We start from the raw sequence: 26,988 nt of genomic DNA, 5'->3' as shown, positions 1-26,988 counted from the left end.
CTCTTTGGTCTGAGGTCCCAACAGCAGCTAACATGTTCTCCAAGATTCTATTAAATCTCTCTGCCATCTGACTGCGAGTGAAAGGGAGTTGTCGTGGTTTGTCAATGCTCAGTAAATTGCATATTTCCTGAAATATGGCAGATTCAAACTGTCTTCCTTGGTCGGTGTAATTCTCTTGGTATTCCATACCTGCAGATAAATTCTAAGAGCAGAATATAAGAGACTGTTTATGCTTCCTGATCAGGCATTGGGAAAGCTTCTGTCCATTTTGTAAAATAGTCTGAGAAAACCAGTATATACTTATTACCCCTCTCTGAGATTGGTAGAGGACCCATTATGTCCATTGCACAGCATTGCATTGGTGATCCTGCTGCATAGGTTTTCATAGGAGTGGCTTCTTGGGTACGCCTTTTCTGGCTGAACATTTACGGCAATTCTCGCAATATAGGTATATAAGTTACTGAAACACCAACATCTCAGTTGGCACTTACAGAGCTCCGTACTTTGTATAGCATATATATTTTTTCGTACAGAATATATTTTCCTTACAGAATATATTTTTCGTACAGAATATATTTTTCGCACAGAATATAGAGCTTGAATGTTAGAGAATATATATATTTTCCGTACACACAATACAAATATATTTTTGCATAGAATATAATTTATTCTGTAGAATATATATAATTTCTGTAACAGAATTTAGTTTGTTAGAGAAAAATATTTTTCTGTACCGGAAATTCAACATTTGAAAATACGCCCTGTAGTAAACCTGCCGTTCATTTTGGCCACTGCTCACTTCTTCACATTTCAAGGTTATTAGTTTGGAACGTTAGCCGGTGTGTTACGTAATCAATTTGCCAAGCCTTGCAAAGGAAACGAACGTGGAAAAGTATCTTTCACAGCTCAGATCTTATGCGATCTACCGCGAGAGCCTATATTAAAATGTCCAAGGCAGGTAAACTGTTACGTCAGTGGCATTTTCACCGAAATGTATATTTTTGTTAGAGAATATATATTTTTTTCTCTTAGAGAATATATATATTTCTTCTCTTAGAGAATATATATATATTTTTCTCTTAGAGAATAAATATATTCTTGACATAGAAAAATATAATTTATGTGTTAGTCTATATATCGTTACAGAAAATTTATTGTAAGATAATATATATTTTTCTATGAGAGAATAAATTTACAATGGCATAAAAAAATTTGGGGGGGGGGTTAGAGAATATATATTGTTTACAGAATATTTGCTGTAAGAGAATATAATGGCGACGTTTATTAACGAAGGCTAAAACCTGGTCCTCAGTTGAAAAGACAAAGATTATAAAAAAGGTCTAGGCGTAGGATAATTTATTCATGCTTCAGAAAAGTGGATTAAGTTGGCTTTAGAGTTGTGAATTGACCTAAAATAAAATCCCCACGTCAAAACAAAAATGGAAGCAAGTGAAATTTCTAGGATATAAGTCTCGGCTGTAGGATTGGTTTGAGGGGGGGGGGGGAGGGGTTAGGTTGCAAAAACATTTCAAATTTGTAGGGGGGGGTAGGTTGCTAAAACATTTCAAATTTGTAGGTTTAGGTGGATGAGAAAAGGGTATTAAGTAGACTGGATAAGTGGGCGTAAACATTTGAAAAATTCATATCATATCAAATACTATAAGGATGTGATATTGATCAAAAGATCGAGAAACTCCCCAGCAATTTTGTCAAGCATTTCAACTTAGGTCATTGTAATAACCCTTCAATGTATAAGTAGATGGCGCTACATATAAATTGATAGTAACCACATAATTTTGGTAACGTTCTATGACAACATGGAAACTGTATGCCAGGTTTGCGTAGTAATAGATACAGAAGTTTAGATTTTTTACTTCTTGTGATATGAAAAAAAGGCTATTTGAATATGTTTGAGGTTCTTTTAAGTAATAAAAGCTCACTGTTTCATAACAAAACAATAAAAAGGGTATTTTTATATCAATCTTAATTCAAGGTTTTTTACCCAAAGGACACATGACCACCTCCCTCACCCCCCCCCCCCCAAAACAGCCATCGTAATAACCACTGGCGCAGAGAGCTAGGGAATTTTCCGATGCTTTTGGTACTTTATCACAGAAGACCTCCATCTTGATGTCACCGACATCTGTATGCAGGGTTACAGACTGAACCCGAGAAAGAAAATGGCAAGAATGACATCAGAAAAACCATCACAGAACCGACAAACCATTGACCACAGAGAGTGGACAAAGGCAAGTACTAGCAGACCTCAATGTTGTGATTAGAAGTGAAAGCCATCAAGAATATCAAGCACAAGGTCATAGCAAAATGCCATGCTAAATGAGCAGGTTGCTAAACCAGTGGCTAAGATGTACTGTGTAGCAATTTTTTAAGCAGGGATTATGTATTAAATTTAATATAAGAGACCATAAGTAAGACAATTTTAAACTGCTATGTACAATTAAAATTTTACACTTTATTTATATATCCTGCAATTACCTTTTGACTTACAAGTAACTGTATAAACTAGTACTGGGCTTTGATACTTGTGGCCTGCATTTTGTGCCTGTGCCTTAACCCTCCCTCCCATAAAAGACACTGGGCTCAGAAGAATGGATGTTCAATACTTCAGTGGAAAGTCAGAAAATTTTCATTTGCAAAATGTATGTAATGGAATGACTCAGTGTATGTAAGTACTAAGTACTCACTTAAAAGAATAGTCCAGGTCAAAATTTCTCTTTGATATGTTCAAGAGGAATATAATCTTAACATTCTGGTGAAATTTGCAATCAATTTCTGTGTACCGTTTTTGAGATATTGACAGTTGAAGTTGCATTTGAATTAAGTTACCAACGGGAGACAATAGTTTTGAGATTAAAATACTTTTTTATCTTGAGTCAACTTTGAGGCTACCTTTCTTTGGCAATTAAAGGAATGGTCTGAAGAAAATCTACTTATGGATGGTGAAAGAGGAGCACATTCTGCATCCTTCCTCTTGAATGTATTTACATCCAATTCGTACATGTCATTCTTGGGACATTAATTAATTGAAATTGTCAGGATTGTAGGCTTACTGAGCTTGAAGCAAACAGAGTACATGTTATAGTTGCACACTGACAACAAATTTTTTTAAATTACTTTATTTTTCTTTTGTATTCAATTGACCTTGGATTGGATGCACAGTATACGGTTCCAACTTGACATGTATGGTGTGTATGGTGAAGTTGACTGACTGTGCTGTGCTGTACTGACTGTGCTGTATTCATACTGAGAAACATTCCAAATATTGAGGTAGTAAATTTGTATATAAAATTTTGAAGGAAACTTACATTTGTTAGTGTGCTTCTACTGTTTGCTTCAATTTCAAAAACCTGAGCACTGTAAAATTATAAGGCCCTATTTTAATATTTCAGGACACGCCTCAAATTGCTGCGCAGCGCCGCACCGTACAGGTAAGTTGTTGGTTTCTGCTCAACCGCAATCGAATTACATCCGTGCTACCATCTGCGCTTTACATGCATTCAGCGAGGCAAGACCGATCACTAAAATTATGGTGAGAACAGTAGTTTAGTTTTAAATCATATATGCCCGCCTGTAATGTTTATTTTCGAAGCCTTATATTATGTTTTCTTCGATTGACCTTATTTCGGAACCACGTATAAAACGACAGTGTGTCAATGTAAAATATGTTTAAATGACCAAATCATAATTTCGCGAAACTACTACAGTCATAGCCAAACCACGTGCAGTATTAGGCCTACTGCAAGCTGTAACAGCCATTGGCATTGCACAAGTACGACTAATACTGTAGGCTACTTACTGTAATAACTCACTGTTCAAATGGGTAGGCTGTGCGAGTGTCAATCCACTCTACGAACAGCATACAATAACTGCGTAGCATAAATCTTATTGAAAAAAAAGCTGTATGGTCTTCCAGCTACTTTTCCTCCATTTCCTGTTAATTCTAGCATAAGTTGCGACAATCTTCGCAAAATAGGCTAGACTTAGGAGCAGGATTTGGTTTCTTCCATAAGAAACCTTCTTCCGGAGACGTGGAAGAAACCTGTTTCTTCCGGGTTTCTTCCAGTTTCTTCTGGAAGAAACCGGAAGAAAGTGGAAGAAACTGCAAAAATTGGCATACTGTATACGCAGCACAACCCACATACATGATAAAGAGACAAATAGTTTACCACCATCTGACTGAAATGCATACCATTGAAACCATCGAAATATGATATTGTTGTTTTGATTATAATTTTGGGTTGTTTTTCTACACGAAAAGATGTTTACTTATAAATCACAATATTGAAGGACTACTGTACAGTACTTATCATCTTGCGGTCCCCCCACCAACAGGAATTGCATAACTGGCCATACTGTATGAATGATTAACCTGAATTGGCCCATGCACTGAGTAGGATTGGAGTAGGATTGAAACATATGGTCATAGTGGACAATGTAATCGTAGTAATGAGTGTGCATTGTAGTAGGCCTACACTAGTTTCCAGGGACACTTGCCCCTCCAAGTAGTTTTTAACTAAGAACTGGGCTATAATCAGGACCATTCTGGTCTGCAAAATATTGTTTGCCCATATTTGTTCCCTGAACTGTCCGATGCTAGTAGCCTAGTACTATATTGTGTACAGTACTGTATGCTGGAAGCAGGTCATGTGCTCCAAACCTAGCCTAGATGACACTTTAGTGCTTCTTGTCCATTTATTACATATTTAGAAATCATTGCAGGTTGTTATGAAACTTTATCAAAAGTTTTTCCCAAAAAAATTAGTTTCTTCCATTTTGTCCGGAAGAAACTGGAAGAAACCTATTTTCTTCCGAGTGGATAAAACCATGTTTTTTTCCACCCGGAAGAAACCTGCGAACCCTGCTTAGGAGCATTGCCTGCTGAGTGTTACTGTTAGATACTGTACTGTACATAGGCAGGTCTTTATTGTGTAACTTAGTCAAGTTAGTGGTAACTTGAACTTCTTTTGTGTGGAAATATATTTGGAATCATTGTCCACGAGAAGGATTAAGAATAGGCCTAGGCATTTTATCCATGGGCTGCTCATGTTTAAAACCTGCAAAATCTGTTAGGCATTATGTTAGGTAACCACTAGCCTAGGTACTTTTATGATTTGCATCAGTCCTCTAACAAAATATTCAATTCTACAGTACTCTGTATTTTAGTTTCCCTGTGTCACAATTTGATAGAAATGTCCAGATATATATGTATTATCTTTTTACTGTAGTTTCAGTGTGTGGATTTATACTGTACCTTCACAAATCACTGGGATTTTGAAGGCGAAGGTACTGCAAATCGAAACTTCAGCTAAATGCTACAGTACTTGCCAACATGTGGATAGCAAATTTATCTTGTGCCTATAGTACTTACAGTACAGTATATTCTGTAATTAGTCGTAGTACTACTGCATTAGGCCTGGGCACTATCGTAAGAAGGTGGCAAAGTTAAACTTTGAAATACAATCTAAAACTTACTTTCCTCTACTTAAAAGGAATGCAAAGTACTTTGGTTTCTTTATATATTTTTAAAGTACTTGTGTTGATTATTACACAAATTTACGAAAGTTGTCCTCTAAATGGCCAAGTTTTTAAATCTCCTTCCTAGCACTGTACATGTATGGTCATACAGTATGTGTGTTGGAGTTGATATACAGTAGGAACTGGGGGAAGTTGAAAGTATACAGGTTCAAAACTTGATAAAATGATAATTATGTCCTATAAAGTCAGTACTGGTTGACAGGCCTTGGTAAAATGGCTCTGTGGTATGTACTGTACGTACAGTACATGGTTACCGTATACTCAAGTTTAAAATAGTTGATCATGTCTTCAGTCTGGTTTATGAAGGAACATTTTCCATCATGGTAACATGAATGATTTTTTCCTTTGTATGGTATGTAACCTGGCTTGATCACAACTACTGTACGTACCTAGAAATACTTGTACAATATGATGAAATTGGTTTGGGTTTGCACTCCATTCAATAACCTCAGCTTTAAACTTGAACTATATCAAACTCTAGAGATATTGATAGTACATGTACTGTACATTGTTAAGACCAGTGGTTTTCAATTTTTGGCCTATGAGCCAACTCTTACCCTTGAATCTTAGTCCGAATTAAAAATAAATTGGGGGTGGGGGGAAGGGGAGCGGCGGGGTGGGGGCATAAATCTAGTAAATGCTAATCCGGTATGCAAACCATTAACGCCTCAGTCTTGAGCACATTGCCCTGCCTACTGTACCTTGCATGTTGCTCAATGTGCTTTAGAATATCTCTGACCTGAACCTTCAGCGAATGATGTATTACTGTATTTGGCCCTCATAGAAAATGATTGAGGACCACTGTTCTAGACTGTAGCCTGTATTTGAATTAGCATACAGTACTAGTTACTTTACATCTTGACATCATTAGGAAGAACTTGCCATGTTATAGTAATTATTCAGTACTAGTAATTTATAATGTTTTTATGCGTTCTACTAACTTAAACGTGTGCATTATTCCTTGTCCTGTTAGGAGTGCTTTTACAGGCATTACCAGGATTAACAATATCACTTAAAGCACGGGGAAGACGCCTTTCACATGCTTACAGATAAAAGGAATACAACTTGAAAACATGGATATATTTTGCCACACCTTCGGAATACCAATTGTGTGCAGAGTGATGGTGGGATAAGAATGATGGTTGAACGTACAGTAGCAGACTTTTTAAAAATTCTATTTTGGAGGACCGACATACTACTACTTCATATGTACAGTACAGTACAATGCAGTGCAGTACAGTATGCAATACAGATGTCTACAGTACAATACAGTATATCAGATACAAAACAGTAGGCCTGCCTTTGTAGCACTTGAATCAAACCATAAACTCCTGTACTGTAATGTACTGTACAATTAGCATGCTACATACTGCAAGGACAAATTTGATTGTTTTTTCCTGAGTGGTCACTTGTACCCTTTGTAATGGTCAGCTTTCTTTTCTTTCTTCTTCACACAGTCTTATCATGAAAGGATCGGACTGATGTTGAGGAAGTTTAGATAAGAGAGCTGATCTTACTTGAGAACTGATAAAAAAAAAACGGTAGAATTACTAACTTTTCCCAAAAAGAAAAGAAAACAAGTGGTATTAGAGGAACAATTCTCTTTTCTGAATGCGACAATTTTCTCATCGTCGTCTACAAGAAGAGACTCGCCTCAAGACTTGATCGAGCAAACTCGTAACAACTGCCAACCAGAGCATGACATGAATGAGCAGAGGGTCCCATTCTCTGTTGCGCTCCTCTCGGGAGGTATAGCTGGATTGACGGTAGATGTATCCCTGTTCCCCATAGATACCATTAAAACAAGACTTCAGAGCAGGGAGGGCTTCGTCAAATGCGGAGGATTCCGGGGCATCTATCGCGGTCTAGGAGCCGCCTCTCTTGGATCAGTACCTGGAGCGGCCGTCTTCTTCTGTACCTACGAACTGACCAAATCCATCGGCGCTGCCCATCTCTCCACAAAGTACGACCCGCTAGTGCAGATGGCCGGCGCATCCGTCGGAGAAATCTTGGCGTGCTTCGTCCGCGTGCCCGTGGAAGTCGTCAAGCAACGTGCTCAGGCCACCAGACAAAGGAGCTTCAGCATTCTGAGGGCAACCCTGCAGACGGAGGGAGTACGCGGAGTGTACAGAGGATACCTGAGTACCGTCCTACGCGAAGTGCCTTTCTCATTCCTCCAGTTTCCGTTGTGGGAGTTCCTCAAGAGAAGTTGGTCCACCCACCAGGGCGGGCCCGTGGACGCATGGCAGAGCGGAATTTGCGGGGCGGTATCTGGGGGAACGGCAGCTGCCATCACTAATCCCCTAGATGTCGTCAAGACTAGAATTATTCTTGCTAGTCAGAACTCGGAAACTGCCAAAGGGAACGTCAGATTTGCCCTGGTAGAAGTGTTCAGACAGGAGGGATTTAGGGGTCTGTTTGCTGGTGTGTTGCCACGGGTCATGTGGATAAGTATTGGGGGTGCTATATTCCTGGGTGCCTATGAAAAAGTTAAGATTACCCTCATGTCAGGAGGGTTATGATAAGTATATATGAGCTTTTATTACATAATTCCTGAAGCTATTGCAAATAGATTACCGTATCTGTGAATATAAGGGAAAGGAAAGGGCATGTCATATATATTGCCCTGGTAGAAATGATCAGACACCAGGGATTGAGGGATCTGTATTTGGGCATGTTACAAAGGGTCATGTGGATAAGTATTGGGGGTGCTATATTCCTAGGTGACTAAGAAAAAGTTAAGATTAACCTTCATGTCAGGAGGATTATGATAAAGTACATGAGCCTCTATTCTATGGTCAATTTCATGATAAGGTCAACATCATACCAAAAAATTTAAAATCATTGTACATTAAAATTGTATCAGTTTCCAATATTAGTTACTAAAAATAATTTTTTCACCCCTGAAACATCATTTGTTTGATTATGGGGTCAGTTATAACAAATGGTTCCCGTTGTAACTAAATTATGAAAACTACAGTGAAATTTCATTTTGTGCAGATTTGTACATAGTAATCATAGATATCATCAGTCTTTTGGACTAATTATATTTGCTATAGCATAGAGCTCACTTAATAGCTTCATTTTTTTTCTACATGAAGGCATTAGACAATAGTGGTAAATTGAAAACACCCTCCATTTACTGTCACGCGAGTCACAAAACTTGTTTTTTTTTTTTTCTCCTTGCCTGCACAATAGTTTTACCCCAAATAATGAATATCAAGTCTTCACATAGATACCAAAAGGATTACTGAATTTTCCTTTCCAGAAGATATTCAAATTTTGTGGAAAATCACCCTTTATGAATGTCACGCGAGTCACGTCACGCGAGTCACGTCAATTCAAGATAGTGTTTCTACCTATTAACTGTGTGTTGGACTAATTATATTTGCTATAGCATAGTGCTCACTTAATAGCTTCAATTTTATTTTGATATCAAGGCATTAGACAACAGTGGTAAATAGAAAACAGTAAACACCCTCGATTTACTGTCACGGAGTCACAAAATTGACTGTTTTTGCTATTTTTCTCCTTGCCTGCACAATAGTTTTACTCCAAAATAATGAATATCAAGTCTTCACATAGATACCAAAAGGATTACTGAATTTTCCTTTTCAGAAGATATTCAAATTTTGCCGAAAATCACCCTTTATGAATGTCACACGAGTCACGTCACGCGAGTCACGTCAAATCAAGATAGTGTTTCTACCTATTTACTGTGTGAAAATTACAGGGATGTTATCTAGTTTGATGAATGAATCACTGATTAAAGATATCATATATGCATTCCCCTTTAATTAGGCAACTTGAATAATATGGGTACACATAATGCAACTAATTATCATAATTTCATTTGAAATATCAGAATTTAAAATCATGAATATTTATTCGCAATATAATGCCTATTTTATCACCACATTTGGAAAGTTAGCACATGTCATTGATTTTTCAGTATTATACTAAAACATAATCTACATTTGTATCTGGCAATGCCATGTGCTATGACTTGACAACCTTAAGGTCTTAACTGCTCAATCATTCCCAAAATCCTATGAGCAAATGTATCTTCTCAAATATTACACTTTTGGTTTATTCAAATATGACAAATGAGAATGGTAATTTGAATCACATTTTGATAGATCTGTTTCTTCTATAACTTTCAAATGAGTGACTTCAACAGACTAAATATTGTTATAAATATTAATTGACAAAATATATTGCCTGAACAACTGTACTACCCGTACAGTATATTACCTACTGTCTGCAGTCATGAAGGTAACTCGGGGACATTAATATCATCTGGACATTCCCAAGGGAACTACCTTTTGGACACTTTCTAGACCAATGAATGCAATATTTCACTATGCAAGATCTGTGCCCTCAACTCACTACTGCATTTGGTCTAGAACTATCCGAAAAGTGAACTTGTCACGTGAGTCAAGTTTTCTTGTCACGCGAGTCACAATACATCTTCATCGTTATTTTCATGCGTTACAACTTTTTTTCAAAGTTGCATAGCAATTGAGGTAGAGGTATTTTTCAACTTCGGTATGATTATAAAAAGTGATTGGAAAAATTTTAATAAGACATAAGAAATCGAACATTTGTGTGTGCATTCTGATTTTTGCTAATAGTAACTGTCACGCGAGTCACGTTTAGTTTTTCGCCAATTTCACCCCCAATACTTGAGGTATAAATATTTTTTCTCTACTGTTGTAAGCATTAAGGCGTACATTCACTGCTACATTAATGCTTTTCTCCCAGGTAATTTCTTTATTTGTTAAATGATATCAAATAGAGAGGAATTTGAGTAAAAATGTCACGCGAGTCACCATGGAATTGACCCTATAGTTCCAACTTCCCAGGCTGGAACTTCCTGAACCTATTACAAATAGTAAAAATTCAATTTCTTTAGATATAAATTATATCATGAAGATAAGCTGTTTTAGTTTTAAATCAAGGCTCTAGTCTTTCAATTAGTCATGTGCAATTTTTTTCCCTCAAATTTAAAGAGGATATGGAAAGGTAATTTTCAGAGCCTGTAAAACTTTTCGAAGAGCTGCAGTCATTAAAAACCTTTTGACGGGCTGCACAGGCCATGACCAGGCACGGGTACATGGGTTGTGCCTCGTCTGTACTAACAACTGTTCACCCTCATCTATGCCATACTGGTGTGTACAATTACTTCCCAAGCTTCATGTCGCAAGTATTGTTCCTCTCCTTAAATTGTGAGTGCTCCTCCTTAAATTTTGGTGCACCACCAGCTCAGAATTTCTGGCTATGGGCTTGGGCCTGTCGTAAAGTGACCAAGATTTCTGTAGACCATAGACTGTTCATCTAGCTTCATCCAGTAATTACTTCACACCTCTATCAAGTTTAACTGTTTGATGTACGGATTTCAAGTTTATGGAATCTATTCTATCACTAGTCTGTATAGTGTTTTTCAGGTTTTGGAGAAATGGCATTTTCCAGAACTGTAACATGTTGATTTTTGTGTTGTTTGACACAATTATTGCAGTGCTCAGTTTTGTAAACTTGAAGCAAACAGTAGATCTATGCACACTAACAAATATGTTTTTTCTTCAATATTTAAATACCAATTTACTACCTCAAAAATGGAATGTTTCCCAGTATCAATACAGCACAGACAGTCATTGGTGTATACTGTACAGTTAACTTCACATCAGCATGTACAGGTAACGTTGGAACCATACCATGTGCATCCAATCCAAGGGTCAACAGAATAAAAGTGAAAAATAAAGTAATTTAATAAACACTTTGCTGTCAGTGTGCAACTATGACATGTAATCTGTTTGCTTCAAGCTATGTACAATCCTGACAAGAAAAGTAAACTAAATAGAGGGAAGAGAAAGAGATCACAATAGGATATATGTATGTGTAGGGACAAGAGACATGTTTTATTTTGTATAATTTGCCCTTAATAGATGGAAATTTCAAGGCGTAGAAAGTATAACAATGGTCTTTGCTGCAAGGAAAGAGACAGAAAGTTCTCTAAGTAGTAATCGAAGCGAGAAATAGAAATATCTTCAAGGAGAACTTGCCGTAGATTTACCAAACAGCATCAGATGAATAAAACTAAACTTCATGTTGCCCTTGCAATAAACACACAGAGGCTCAAATTTGGTAAATTCCTTATTGTCCCCTCTTTTTTTTTTGGGGGGGGGGGGAGAGGGGGGAGGGCATATGTGTAAGGGGATGGGGAGGATGCCTTTTCAGTGGTTCTTCACTTGAACTGGGGCCAGTAATTAGCATGCTGGGTGTGTGGTAGGTATTTCTCAATTATGTCGTTTTAATATGCACGACAATATTTACAGTACTTTTGGTGTATATGGATACTTGCCTTCCCCCCACCCCCCCCCCCCCCCCGTCTTATGAGAAATCCTGTACTATCTACTGTACCTCTGAATCTAAACTAATTTTTAACTGCATGTTGAAAGTATAAATCTGTTTGTTATAAGTTACATGGCATGTTATATAATCTTGTTTATCATACTATTTACAAGAGTTTGCACCTAACCACATGTACTTTGTATTCCTTACTTTTGGTACAATGGGAGTAAATTTCAAAACAATGAAAAGAGAAATATATATATTAATATGAACTCAACAAACTTAATATTAATAAATTGTTTTTCATTTGTGTATGATATTGGTGTTTATGTTTAGGACTAAAGTTCTGTTCAAGTGGGGACATTAGTAACCCTTTTAGAGTGAGTGCCTAGTGGGGACATTAATAACCCTTTCAGAGTGAGTGCCTTGTGGGGACATAAGTAACCCTTTTAGAGTGAGTACCAAGTGGGGACATAAATAACCCTTTTAGAGTGAGTACATAAATAAGTGGGGACAAGTGGGGACATAAATAACCCTTTTAGAGTGAGTGCCTAGTTGGGACATAAGTAACCCTTTTAGAGTGAGTGCCTAGTGGGGACATAAGTAACCCTTTTAGAGTGAGTGCCTAGTGGGGACATAAGTAACCCTTTTAGAGTGAGTACCAAATGGGGACATAACCCTTTTAGAGTGAGTGCCTAGTGGGGACATACATAACCCTTTTAGAGTGAGTGCCTAGCGGGGACATAAGTAACCCTTTTAGAGTCAGTGCCTAGTGGGGACATAAGTAACCCTTTTAGAGTCAGTGCCTAGTGGGGACATAACCCTTTTAGAGTCAGTGCCTAGTGGTGACATAAATAACCCTTTTAGAGTGAGTACCACGTGGGGAAATCAATAACCTTTTTAGAGTGAGTACCAAGTGGGGACATAAATAACCCTTTTAGAGTGAGTACCAAGTGGGGACATAACCCTTTTAGAGTCAGTGCCTAGTGGTGACATAATTAACCTTTTTAGAGTGAGTACCAAGTGGGGACATAAATAACCCTTTTAGAGTGAGTGCCTAGTGGGGACATAAGTAACCCTTTTAGAGTGAGTACCAAGTTGGGACATTTATAATAACCCTATTAGAGTGAGTACCAAGTGGGGACATAAATAACCCTTTTAGAATGAGTACCAAGTTGGGACATTAATAACCCTTTTAGAAAGAGTACCAAGTGGGGACATAAATAACCCTTTTAGAGTGAGTACTGTACCAAGTTGGGACATAAATAACCCTATTAGAGTGAATACCAAGTGGGGACATAAATAACCCTTTTAGAGTGAGTACTTAGTACTTTCATACACTTAGTCATTCCATTACTGTACATACAGTTTGCAAAAGAAATATTTTCAACATTCCAAATATTGATCTGAAGTATTGTGCATCCACTCTTCAGAGCCCAGTGTCTTACAGGATGGAGAGTAAACGCAACAGGCCCAAAATGCAGGCCACAAGTATCAAAGCCCAGTACTAGTTTATACAGTTATACTTGTACAGTAGCTGGTCAAAAGGTAATTGCAGGATACATAAATTTAGTGTAATAATTTTAGTTGTACATAGCAGTTTTGACTGGTTTTACTTTGGTCTCTTATATATTAAAATTAATACATAAACCCTGCTTAAAAAATTGCTACACAGTACATCTTAGCCACTTGTTTAGCAACCTGCTCATTTAAATTAGTATGGCATTTTGCTATAACACTGTGCTTAATATTCTTGATGGCTTTCACTTCTGACCAACTCATTGAGGTCTGCTAGTACTTGTCTCTGTCCACTCTCTGTGGTCAATGGTTTGTCGGTTCTGTGATGGTTTTTCTGATGTCATTCTTGCCATTTTCTTTCTCTGGTTCAGTCTGTAACCCTGCATACAGATGTCGGTGACATCAAGATGGAGGTCTTCTGCGATAAAGTACCAAAAGCATCGGAAAATTTCCTAGCTCTCTGCGCCAGTGGTTATTACGATGGCTGTACATTTCACAGGTGAGCCTCCATGTCAGTTATTATTGCCAAGTTTTTTTTTGGAGGGGGGGGGGGGTTGAGGGAGGTGGTCATGTGCCCTTTGGGTAAAAAACCTTGAATTAAGAGAGAAAATACCCTTCCTTCAGTTTTGTAAGTTAACAGTGAGCTTTTGTTACTTAAAAGAACACTCAAACGTGGTCAAATAGTCATTTTTTTTCATATCTCAAGAAGTAAAAAATCTTAAGGATCTGTATCTAACTACACAAACCTGGCATACAGTTTCCATATTGTCATAGTATGTTACCAAAATTATGTGGTTACTATTAATTTATATGTAGCGCCATCTGTAATACATTAAATGGGCATTCCAATGACATAAGTTGAAATACTTCACAAAATTGTACCAAATGCATCGGAAAATTTTCTTTGCTCTCTGCGCCAGTGGCTATTACGATGGCTGTACATTTCACAGGTGAGTCTCCATGTCAGTTATTATTGCCAAGGTTTGGATATTTCCAGGTTACTTGAGATATAGAGAAAGCTGGATACATTTAACTTTGTCACTAGAAGAATATCTCCAATATTGAGACCTGGTGTTAATTGACATCCAAGTACCTTTGAAGCAGTTACCATTAAAAACTGAGATCCCACATATAAAACAATTTATCTTGTGTAGTGCAGCACACATTCTCCAGGAAACGAGGAAGTACAGTCTGAAATAATGATAATGTATAATCTTTTTTTCTGTGAAGGAGGAGGGGGTCGAATAGAGAAAAAGTTTGAAAGAATATCCCTCTCCAAGAATCTGGATTCACAAAAAATCTAAAGAATTTGAAATCATGCAGAGATTCAGTTATTGGAGATAAAGTCGATGAACATACAGTACTACGGCACCCCCCACCACCACGGTAGCACCCACAAATCTGAAAACATTTGAAACCGATAGATTTTGTCCTTCATCAAAGGAATAATAAATGGATTCGATTGGTCAGTTTTGACAGATATTAATCAAAGCAATGCATGTCTTTTGACGTGTAGCTTAACGGAATAATGCCATGATGTTTTCTTTTTATCTGCAACATCTTTGACCTTACACATTTCGACGGCACATTACACAATATTTATAGTTGTTATACTAAGGTAATTAGGTATATGTAGGTAATTATGTTATATTAAGGTATTTACACATAATATCGCAGAATTGCAATAGTGTCCAATATTTACCAATAACGATCACTAAATATCGACAGCCATTGGTCATTACTATGCATACATGCAAATATAGGTTGCTTAATAGCATAGCACAGTTAGAACACAGAATATCACACAATCTCTTTATATGTGCTTGAGTAATTTCTTGAAAAAAAGAACATAAGCCCAGGAAATTTGTTTACATGTGAATACTTCGTTTTGCCCAATCTCCGTGAAGGGGGCCACTAGTTTGGCCAAAAATGACATCGTACCATATTGTGTGATTATCATGTAGCAGACCTTAGTATCAAGAAGAGTTACTTAGAATTTGGCTGTGGTAAGGGGACGTATCATGCAGTTTTATACATTCCTCTCAATGTCTCTCATCTCTCCAGGAACATCAAAGGTTTCATGGTCCAGACAGGTGATCCTAATGGAACTGGGAAAGGTGGACAGAGCATCTGGGGCAGAAAATTTGAAGATGAAATAGACGATGCCTTGCGGGTTAGTATCATATTTTTGAATTTCCTTCATAACTGCAAGGTTCTGTGAACTTCTGTCGTGTGGTGACCTAAACAGAGTTCCCACTTTATCCATGGAGAGGAGGTTATATCCAGGTCTGACGATATTTCTCAAGGTATCACATCCTGAGAATTTGGCGTGGTGCTTGAAACAAAGCAGGCTAGTTTCCACTGGCTCCTTATTATTCACATTGCCCAAAACATTGTTCTGTAGGTGTGGTTTTGTAAAGTCTACAAGCACTGTCTTGTGATTGGCTGTAATTTGTCCTACTGACATGAATATTCATGTAGCATACATACTGTACTGTGATCATTGGTTTGCCATAACAGTAGGGTAAGTTGGAGAAATATACTGATTTTGAAGGGTACCCATTAGTGAAAATGGCAGCAGATTGAAGATTGAAAGATTACAATGCAGGTTGATGGTAGGAGTGTTGCTGCTGTGTGGACATGTTGCCTTTCTCTGCTCAAACTAGAATCATTATAGATGATGAGTGAATCGCAGATGAGAAAAATATTTAACTGTATGTATGACAACATTTTTAAAATACCTACAAATCTGAACACATTTTATAGTTTGTAAATCCACCCGGATGGTCGCGAGTGGCACAGGTGTAGGAAGAGAGGTTTGGGGGGGGGAGGGGGGCAGACGTTTCAAAATAAGAGGGGGCAGGACTATTGTTGTGCTCCCTTAATTTTTTCAACTGAGGATGTACTCAATATCAATACTGATCCGTTCTCCTGGACTCTTTGTCTCAGCAAATGTAGCAGGTAATCAAGTGGTCAGTTTTTTTGGTTTCAGGACTCATAGTACATCTGATTTTTTTTTTTTTTTTGAAATTTTGATAAATAGTCAAAAGTTTGACTAGAAAAGTCAAAATTGCCACGAATCACTGCAATTGGTGTTTTTCAAAGAGAGTAGAAATTTAGACATATAATAATCAATTTTTGATGTCTCACGTGGGCCACCATACAGTAGCATCTAGGAAACTCAAATTCTTCTTGTGAAAACCCTAGACCCCACCAGTTTTCTGCCCTCTCAATTTATGGTAGCTTCCTTCCTCCTTCGTCCGGAGTGTGGTAGCCATATTTGAACAGGAGAAATACATAACAATATATGACGAGTCAGTGCCCTGTGAATTTTATCTCACTGAGATAACATTCCAGAAAACAACAAACTTACAGCTGTTTCATGATTCTTAGCAATTTTCTTGCTTTTTTTTCCAAATAATCCATCACTGGAGCCAGAGGTATACAAGTACAGTATTCATGTCACTATGTAAAATAAAACAATAATGTATCATTTGATATCTTCGCTTACGATTGAAATTTCTCATGTGGTCTGTTTTTTTTTATAGCACAACGTCAGAGGAGTTGTGTCCATGGCCAACAACGGTCCTGATTCAAATGGATCGCAGTTCTTCATTACCTACGGAAGACAGCCTCACTTGGATATGAAATACACTATCATTGGAAGGTTAGTTTGTTGATTGATATGGTTGAAAGGACCCCCCCCAGTTTCAAAGTTCTATAAACTTTATTGATATATGGCTTCAGTGGTGGCAAAGCTGTGGGGGAGGGGTGGGGGTGAGGGAAGTGGTCATGTGCCATATGGGTAAGAAAAACCTTGAATTAAGAGCGCTCCTTTCTTGTGAAAAAAATCCCCTTCCTTCAGTCGTGTAATTAAACAGTGAGCATTTGTTACCTAAAAGAACACTCAAACATAGTCAAATAGCCTTATTTTTTATATCCCAAAAAGTAAAAACTCTCAAGGATCTGTATCTAACTACACAAAACTGGCATACTGTAACCATACTGATGTAGTATGTTACCAAAATTATGTGGTTACTATCAATTTATATGTAGCGCCATCTATTAATACATTAAAGGGGTACTCCAATGACCTAAGTTGAAATGCTTGACTAATTTGCTGTGGAGTTTCTCGATTTTTAGATCTATGTATCACATCCTCATAGTACTTTGTATTTGCTCATCCACCTAGAACTATAAATTGGAATTGTTTTTGGACCCTAACCCCCAACCCCCCCACACACACACACCACCACTAATCCCACAGCCGAGACTTATATCCTAGAAATTCCACATGCTTGCATTGTTATTTTGACTTGGGGATTTCTTTAGATCAATTCACAACTCTAAAGCCAATTTAATCCACTTTCTTGAAGCATGAATACATCATCCTACGCCTATACCTTTGTTCTAATCTTTTGTCTTTTCAACTGAGGACCAGGTTTTAGCCTTCGTTAATTAAACATCGCCATTAGAGAATGAGAAGTATCTTGTCAATGCATCTGACATCAGCAGTGTGATGTATTTTACATTCACAACAACCACATGTAGAGCACTGTGGAACAAGATATTTTGGAATGGGGGGAAAGTGTCGCATTATCTGACAATGGAGTCACCCTATCGTCATTCTGCAGTACATTCATCTCGGTGGTTGAGTGGAATCACCCCCCTGCACCCCCACCTCCCCCCCCACCAAAAGTTGACTGCTATTACAATATGAAAACCCCTGTATCTCCTTACTACCATGTCCCTTTGTAAAGAAATTATTGGATCTCCCTCAACATTGTATTTTCACTTATAATTACTATTGTTTTTTAGATTTAGATTTTCTTTTTACTATCTTTAGTGGATGCAGCAAAAAGAATGTTTTGCTAAAATTGGAATGGAAGTGAATGTTGGGTGGCCTTGAAGTGAAACAACACAGATATTAGACAAAAACATTTTTAATGACTGCTCTCACTGAGATGTTGTAAACATACTGTTATCCCATGGTATAATATTATTGTAACGGCTATAATGAAATATATACTCACCTCACAAAAAGGGCACAGTGGCCTGGATTATTGAGATGAATGATAAACCATTGATTGGAATGATCCCATGTAGCAACTTATCTGCTCTCCTTAACTTAAAAGAAAACAGGGATGTCTTGATATTCTGAGGTCAACTGAAATGAGAATGAAAGTCGACACATTTTAAATTTACATTTTTAATATTTAAGTTCATTAATACATGAAAGTTTTACACTAACTGTAATATTTTCCGTCATGATATCTTTAATATGACTGCATTCCTTTATTAAATTCTTCAGGGTTATCGATGGATTCGAGTCACTCGATGAACTGGAAAAAGTTCCCGTCAACGAAAAGAATTTTCGTCCGCTGAACGAGGTGAAGCTTCAAACCGTTACAATGCATGCAAATCCCATAGCAGACAATGCAGATTAAACCGCTGGCAGTTGGTTGCCATGGTGACACAGTGCCAAAAAATGAACTCGATATCATGGAAGGCCGAGAAATGTTGTGGATGGATTCTGCAGTTTCCTGATGATGATGCAGTTTAATTACTGATAAAGATGCAGGTCCATGAATTAAATGGATTTTGATGGCTCAGAGATGACATGTACAGTATGGAGTCATGGGGAATCCCCTGTAGTAATGAGTTTACCGTTAGCAGTAACCTGCTCTTATCGTGATGGTGACAGACAATACTAATGAAAAGTCACAAGTTTCCATAATAACGTTAGGAAGGTGTGACAGGAAGGTAACAAACTGCAGTACTGTATATGCTTTAGTTAACTACTAAACATTGATATGATGCATCAATACATTGAATCTATGGATCATAATGGTATGCACCCCTCTCCCCCTCCCCCTCACCCAGGGCATTCGAGAGTCAGATCGATCCCAGGGGGCAGTTATGTCATCTGGTCCCCCCTTCATATGAAGTCTTCATATGTTCATGAGATCTTCATGGGCATTTCAGAATACATTAATCTTTATCTCATATTGACCCGCCCTGTGGTTGTACAGTAGTTCATGGGTCGTGGGAGGCTCCTCAATAACGAAATTGTGATGGATAGTTATCCTGGGTGTGACTGTGGGCACTTTCTGTTACAGTCAATACTGAGTTAAAATTGAATATTCGATAGACATGGTAACACTTTGACAATACATTTGAAAGAATGAGTGGACAGTTGAAATCAATTGTTCTATACTGATGATGTTGCGTTGACATTCTGTACTTTTTAACATTTCTTGATGGGGGTGGGGGGGGGAAGGGGTCATTTGTTGTCCATATTATGTCGAATTATTATGATATCCTTTGTACAGGCAGTGACGCTCTCTCTGTTTAAAACACATTGACTAACGTCTAGGGGGTTTCTATGGTGACAGACAGAACCAGACTGTGAAGGCTACAAAATGCAGTTTGCAGAGTATATTATCTTACCACTCTCTAAGTTGATGCTGATCTGCATTAACATGACACAAGTGTATTTTGTGATTGGAGCAATAGCTAAATCCCATATCATGTGATAGGATTGTAAGGGTGTTCAGAGAGTTGTGTGATTTTGGAGTTTATGGTAGTGATTCTATTTGATAGCAGACGTGTAGTTAGTCTGCGCGCTGTAGCTCCTATTCTAGCATAGGTAGATATTGGTGCTGGTACTCATAACATATACTGTCATTGTACTCACAGCCCTTTAGAAATCTAGTATATAAACTTAAAGCAAGATATAAGTTTTGGTACTTGCACTACAGTATCTTCTTAAAAATCTTATTCGTATGACATACTTGTACTCATACAAGTCTACAGATAGGTTCTGTTTCTCTAAACTATAAATGGGAGTTCAAACAGTCACGGTATTGGAAATGTGTACGTTTGTATTGAAATATAACATAACAATTAAAAGAAATGTATGTATTTTTGTTGTTACATTCTTTTGCCATGGTGTGAGACCTTTTTTTTTCATATAAAAAAGGAATATTTCTGCCTTTAGGGTTTAGCTAGGTAAAAATTCAGACAGTCTGCAGGTAGTGGTTTGAAGGGGAAATGGAAAGCATGTAATGCCAACCCGCCTGCCTCCCCACCCCTTCCCACTTCATCACCCCCTTCTATTCCCTCCAAATTATCATCCAGCTAGAGGTCCGCTACACAATCCAAAAACCCCAAAAATAAAATCCGTCGGTTTCGAACATGGTTTCAAGTTACCCTTTAAGCTGGTGATGAGGTGCGATTATAAACCGCTAGTGATCTTTAGATGGAGTGAAATATAGATAATGATAAATTACCTTTGGTATTTTGTCCTCAATGTGCAGCTATGCAGTGTCGTGTACAGGATTTCAAAGGATTAGGAAGGGTGGGGGGAGGGGCAGATGGGAAACTTAAAATATTTATTCGATTGATTTAAGGTTCGAGTCTTTAAGGAAAGCTACAGAATAATCAATGATTTTATTATGATTTTATGATTTTATTACTTTCATGAGGGCTGGAGTCTTTTCTCTCCCCTCCCCCCTTTCGGTGGCTCTAAGTGAAGTTGTGGTAATAAATACTCATCATTGTTCTAATTCTTCCCGGGCCGAATAAAAAAAAATCCCTCGACTGAACCCGTTCAACCCCCCCACCACCCCCTCCCTAACTGAAGATGGGAGTGGGTGTGTTCCCCCTAGCCCTGTCCACTATAAGTTGTGCACGCCACTGTAACAATAATATTACACCCGTTACTTCGAGTTCACTATTAGTGTAAACAATTATTAATCATGTACATCTAAAGAAAAAGAAGAGAAAGAAATAAAACAGGAACTGATTGCAAATTCTCTAGAATAAAATTTTGCCATCAAAAATGATCAAAAGGATAACACAAGGGCAAGGGCGGCGGAAGCATTTTCAATCTGGGGGGGGGGGCACCGACATCAAAGGGCACTTTGCAGAAATTCGATTGGACTGATGCAGCCTTATATTTAGTACCCTTTATAACCCTTATTGCATTATCTTATTTGCATAAACACATCACTCCATCAACGCCCCCCACCCCCCTCAAGGAAAATATGCATATAGCACTGCAACATCCAATGTGCAAATTGGGACACAAGGAACAAGTTTTCTTTTGAGATAAAATGAGGTGAAAACATGCTAGTTGCTAATGTAGGAATCATCTTAATTAGAGTTTATTTCTTGATAATATATTAACAATTTTTTTTCCATTCGAAATAGCTTTGAGTTTGACCCACTTAAATTCATTAAAAGTCAGGGGCGTAGCCAGGATTTGCAAAGTTGTGTGCACGACTATCTGAGCGAAGCGCCACCATCGGTTGGCGCGGAGCGTACAAGAAAATTTTTGGTTTTACAAACCCCTCAGATGGCCGGAAACGGCCCTTCCCGAGTGTTCATTCTGGTTCCCTGGCCTCTAATTGCTAACTTGAGACACCCCAATTTTTATGTAGAAAAGGGGCACATTTTTAACCTGAGGAAAAGTGGGGGGGCACGTGCCCCCTGCCCCCCCCCCCCGGTTCCGCTGCCCTTGCACAAGGGAAGTCGGTACGGTACAGGGATCGGTTTGTAGTGTATGCGTCACTATGACAACCAATTGGAGCGATCGCTCCTCCCCCACCCCACCCCTTTGAGTACCCTGAAAAATAAAATTTAACTAAAATCAGTAAATATCATTAAAGCCCTTTTTTTCAGGTTGAAGAAAGATAAGCGACCCTTCTCAATGTTTCCGCTGAAAGTTCTTCTGCTACGTAATACAGTACTCTTATTATTGTTTATTTACTGCAACCGGGAGGCATTTTGGTCAAAAAAATATCTTTGTACATCATGGCGCTCCGTTAAGTGTAATATTGCTCCCTTTGTAATAAATTCCCTTTTTTAAACCCCCCCCCCCCCCCAACCCTTTCAAATTTCTGGCTACGTCCCTGATGACAAAAAAATACAGATTGGCTGCCCGCTGTTCATCAAAGGCTTCCTTGGATGACAAAGGGTTTATCTGAAAAAAAAACAAATAGATACCTTCTATCAGGGAGTTGGTCCCTGCTTCCATTAACCACGCCTAGAGTTACACACAATATTTCTCTGTTAGCTGTGTGTGTCAATGGCGTAGCTAGGATTTTTTGAGTGGGGGGGCCATGGGGGCTGTTCTTTCTTGTGGGGGGGGGGCCGGAGGTTACTATCTGAGCGGAGCGCCACCTTGGTTGGCGCGGAGCGTACAGAGAAAATTTGAGATTTCAGCACCCCCCAGATCGCAGGAGATGGCACCTGTGAGGCAAAATAGCAACCAAAAAGATGTGCAACTTTGGTGACAGAAATGCAAAAAAAAAAATTTCTCTTTCATGCTGACTGGCCTTGCCAACTCAGCCAGACTTTTAACTTGAGGGAAGTTGGCATCATAGGCGTACGGGACCATTTCAGTTTGGGGGGCGGAACTTTTTGTGCCTGAAAGTTCCCGTGACACTATCTAAGCGGAGCGCCACCATCGGTTGGCGGGTAGCGTACAAGAAAATGTTTGGCACACAATGCCTCTCAGGTTGCCGGAAACGGCACTTCTGAGGCCTTGCAAGTTGCATCTAAACATTCTTTATTTTATCTCACGTTTTAGAAATTTACACTTCCCCAAAAATTTGGTAAATTAGAAGAAGAAAAAATGGTAACATCACTTTGAAGGGGAAAAATGGGACAGTAAATTTTTTATGCTCCTATATTTAGTTACCTTATTTATTATTTTAACACAGTACTCAGCTACCTCCAGAAAAACATACATTGTTCAACGACACGTAGGTGGGATAATGTCGCTGTGTCGGGTGAGACTGCAATTTGTCTCACAAAAAAAGTATAAAATATAACAAAGAATATGATAAACCTGTACTTCTAGGCTTGCAGGCACTCCCCCCCCCACCATCCATGAAAAAGAAAATGTTTCTTTTATACACTCATGTCGGGGATATCCAGGTCAAGGGCGGCGGAAGCACTTTTAATCTGGGGGGGCACCGACATCAAAGGGCACTTTGCAGAAATTCGATTGGAATGATGCAGCCTTATATTCAGTACCCTTTATAACTCTTATTGTATTATCTTATTTGTGTATACACATCACTCCATCAACGCCCCCCCCCCCCCCCCTCAAGGAAAATATGCATACTAGCACTGCAATATCCAATGCGCAAATTGGGAAACAAGGAACAAGTTTTCTTTTGAGACAAAATGAGGTGAAATCATGCTAGTTGCTAATGTAGGAATCTTCCGAATTAAGAGATTTTTCTTGTTAATATCTTAACAAATTTGATGTTTTGAGTTTGACTCACAGAAATTCGTTAAAAGTCACGGGCTTAGCCAGGATTTGCAAAGTTGTATGCACGACTATCTGAGCGGAGCGCCACCATCGGTTGGCGCGGAGCGTACTAGCAAATTTTTGGTTTTACAAACCCCTCAGATGGCCGGAAACGGCCCTTCCCGAGTGTTCATTCTGGTTCCCTGGCCTCTTGCTAACTTGAGGCACCTCATTTTTTATGTAGAAAGAAAGGCACATTTTTAACCTGAGGAAAAGTGGGGGAGGGGCACGTGCCCCATTTCCCCCCGGTATATATATATATGTATATATATATATATATATATATATATATATTTTCAGAGGACAAGAAATTCGGGCAAAAGTCCTGAAAAATTCGGGCAGCCTAAGAGGAGAAAAAAAAAATTCTCCTCTTAGGCTGCCCGAATTTTTCAGTACTTTTGCCCAAATTTCTCGTCTACTGGAAATTTGGGGGCATTCCCCCCCCCCCCCCCCCCGTATGCCTATGGTTGGCATCATTTGTCGTTTCAAGGTTTCAAGGCCTTTCTCCCAACTCAAACCCCTGTGGGCTACCGGTAGGTTTGCAGGATATGCCCACATGTGGACTTGTGGATGGAAGACTAAACACGCATCGATGTTTCGGTAATGGTCCACATTGGTGGCTCGGTGCTAATTAGGCCATTTATTGGGTTTCTTGAGGCAGCTGTCATCAGAATCTGGGTTTTTGTGCCAATCGATGACCGATTACATGTATTGGTAGATATCGATATCGCGCAGCACAACAAGGTTCGTGGTGTATGGTCGCAATCGTCGCATCGACCATTGCCATGCCATGCTGTGTGACCATTCTCATGATTACTTCAGATATTGTATTATTCTTATTCTCCCAGATGCAGACGAGAAAATTGTGTCACTCTATTTCCCAAATTATTGAACAAAAAATATTAGTGAATGGCACTGATGAGTTTTTTTTTTTTTTACAACATTTTTGTTACCCCATTCCCAGTGGGGGGCCAGTGGGGGGCCAGCCCATTTCATGGGGGCCTCGGCCCCCAGGCCCCCCCGTAGCTACGCCACTGGTGTGTGTATATGTGTGCGGGAGGGGGGCGACTAAGGGGGCCATTACTTAAAGGCCATACTTTGAAGGAGGAGGTTGGTGAATCCCCTAGCAGTGAGACATAATATTTCCTTCGTGTGGTTTCTAACTCTCCAACGTATACCCAGACTATTGAGGAATATTAAAGTCTCAATGTGTGTTTGCAAAATTTTAACTTCGACCTTTCCAGCTTACTGCCCTAAAAGCTCAGTGAAACTTACACCGTTCTATGCAATTTTCATATCAATATTCATTATTTTTATGGAGTTATCTGTAGCTAAACATTTTGAGTTGAATAAAGTTCGCCCCAGATTTATTAACGAGTCCGTAGATTCTACAAACTTCAATTAACATTTGCAAGCCCCGCCCAACAGATCATTCGCCAATCAAATCTATCTGAACTTCAATTAACATTTGCAAGCCCCGCCCAACAGATCATGCGCCAATCAAATCTATCTGAACTTCAATTAACATTTGCAAGCCCCGCCCAACAGATCATGCGCCAATCAAATCTATCTGTTTTGTTAGTTACGACCGTTATGTGGCTTAGGCTTTCAAGTTCGAGGCTAGCCTGTGTAAGGTTTCTTCTCTTGAATTGTATCTTTCATTTGGTCTTACGGATGTAGCTTGCGAAATTGTGTTATTTCTTGCCATTGCAATGAATAAACAAGTGTTTTCAGACGTTTCCTCCGTGGAATTGGGTAAAAAAAAGTGGACGGTACGAGTATATATAGGTTTTGTGTAATGAGCATGTTGATATGGGCGGTCGCAGTGATTTTACGGTAAATCGTTCGCGCCACAAGGGCAACAAAAAATAAATTTCTTTCTTTCGATTGCGACACTTTTTTTTGGCAATTAGGTCTAAACCCACCTGGTCAAAGTGGATTTAGAATAAGATTCATTGTATCTGCTTCGGAAGTTTGTTTTCCGAATTTCATCAGCAAGCACGTTTTGAGACTAAAATATGACAAATAAAACCCTCTGGCTAGAATCAAAGTAAAATGCTTATTAAAGTACATACGTTGGTTGCATGGTTGTCCACATAGGCGTACGGGACCATTTCAGTTTGGGGCAGAAACTTTTATGCCCGAAAGTTCCCGTGACACTATCAAAGCGGAGCGCCACCATCGGTTGGCGCGTAGCGCTCAATAATTTTTTGGCAAAAACTGCCTCTGAGATTGCCGGAAATGGCACTTCTGAGGCCTTGCAAGTTGCATCTAAACATTCTTCATTTTACAATCACACGTTTTAGAAAGTTACACTTCCCCAAAATTTTGGTAAATTAGAAGGGAAAAAAATGGTAACATCACTTTGAAGGGGAAAAATATGACAGTATATTTTTTAAGCTCCTATTTAGTTACCGTATTTATTATTTTAACACAGTAGGCTACTCAGCTACCTCCAGAAAAAAACATACATTGTTCAACGACACGTAGGCGTGATAATGTCGCTGTGTCGGGTGAGACTGCAATTTGTCTCACAAAAAAGTATAAAACTAACAAAGAATATGATAAACCTGTACTTGTAGGCACCCCCACCATCCATGAACAAGAAAACGTTTCTTATATACACTCATGTCGGGGATGTCCAGGTATACAGTTGACTAGTCAGAACATTCTTTTGATAGTTCAAAAAGCGCTTACGGTGGTGTTACACGAAAATATTCTGGCAACATGATGCTAAATAAAGAAAATCATTACGCCTCTATTAATATTAATGTCACAAAACAAATGACATGAAACGCTCTCCACAGAATTGTCGGGCAAAAATTTTAAAAAATTCGGGCAAGCTACTGCATATTCATATATATATATATATATATAGTTTTTTCCTCTTAGGCTGCCTGAATTTTTTAGGACTTTTGCCCGAATTTCTTGTCATCTGGAATTTGGGGGGAGTCTGCCCCCTGCCCCCCCCTCCGCCTCGTAAGCCTATGGTTGTCCATGCATGATGCTTGCCTGGCCATATGTGACACCATACTAGGTAGGAATGAGGGAGAGGTGGCCAGCCTAAATACTATTACCTTTAACGCTAAATGAAGTAAGAAATCTGAGAGCCAATGCAACAATTCACATCTCAGTTATTAATATTCCATAGCATATACAGATACAGGTGGTTCCTGATTCGCTGGAATTTTCTGGTGAGGTCATGTGAAGCACACCTGGGACGTAAAGATATCTCACAC

General features: G+C 38.7%; 1 protein-coding gene and 1 long non-coding RNA gene across 3 annotated transcripts in view; one reads left to right on the top strand and one right to left on the bottom strand.

Annotated features, from left to right (window-relative positions):
- Positions 1-2,045: 2,045 nt before the first annotated feature.
- Positions 2,046-26,988, bottom strand: part of LOC139974185 (uncharacterized) — a 32,120-nt gene continuing 7,177 nt past the window's right edge. The window contains exons 2-3 of the long non-coding RNA XR_011795416.1: positions 18,459-18,592; positions 2,046-2,162 (exon numbers count right to left, since the gene is read on the bottom strand). This is a non-coding gene — a long non-coding RNA (uncharacterized lncRNA). The remainder of the gene's footprint in view (positions 2,163-18,458; positions 18,593-26,988) is intronic.
- LOC139974177 (peptidyl-prolyl cis-trans isomerase-like 3) lies at positions 3,414-20,345 on the top strand. Of its 2 annotated transcripts, XM_071981150.1 has the most exons (5): positions 3,414-3,550; positions 13,797-13,924; positions 15,490-15,598; positions 16,974-17,092; positions 18,737-20,345. In XM_071981150.1, exons 1-5 carry the CDS (start codon positions 3,548-3,550, stop codon positions 18,870-18,872), a joined length of 495 nt encoding a protein of 164 aa, XP_071837251.1. In that variant the 5' UTR covers positions 3,414-3,547; the 3' UTR covers positions 18,873-20,345. The 2 variants fall into 2 exon arrangements, with proteins under 2 accessions (XP_071837251.1, XP_071837250.1); XM_071981149.1 differs by lacking the exons at positions 13,797-13,924; positions 15,490-15,598; positions 16,974-17,092; positions 18,737-20,345 and adding an exon at positions 7,014-11,246.

Source organism: Apostichopus japonicus, chromosome 9 (assembly GCF_037975245.1).
Source record: "Apostichopus japonicus isolate 1M-3 chromosome 9, ASM3797524v1, whole genome shotgun sequence".
NCBI lineage: Eukaryota > Metazoa > Echinodermata > Holothuroidea > Aspidochirotida > Stichopodidae > Apostichopus > Apostichopus japonicus.
This window is presented reverse-complemented; position numbering and strand designations above follow the sequence as displayed.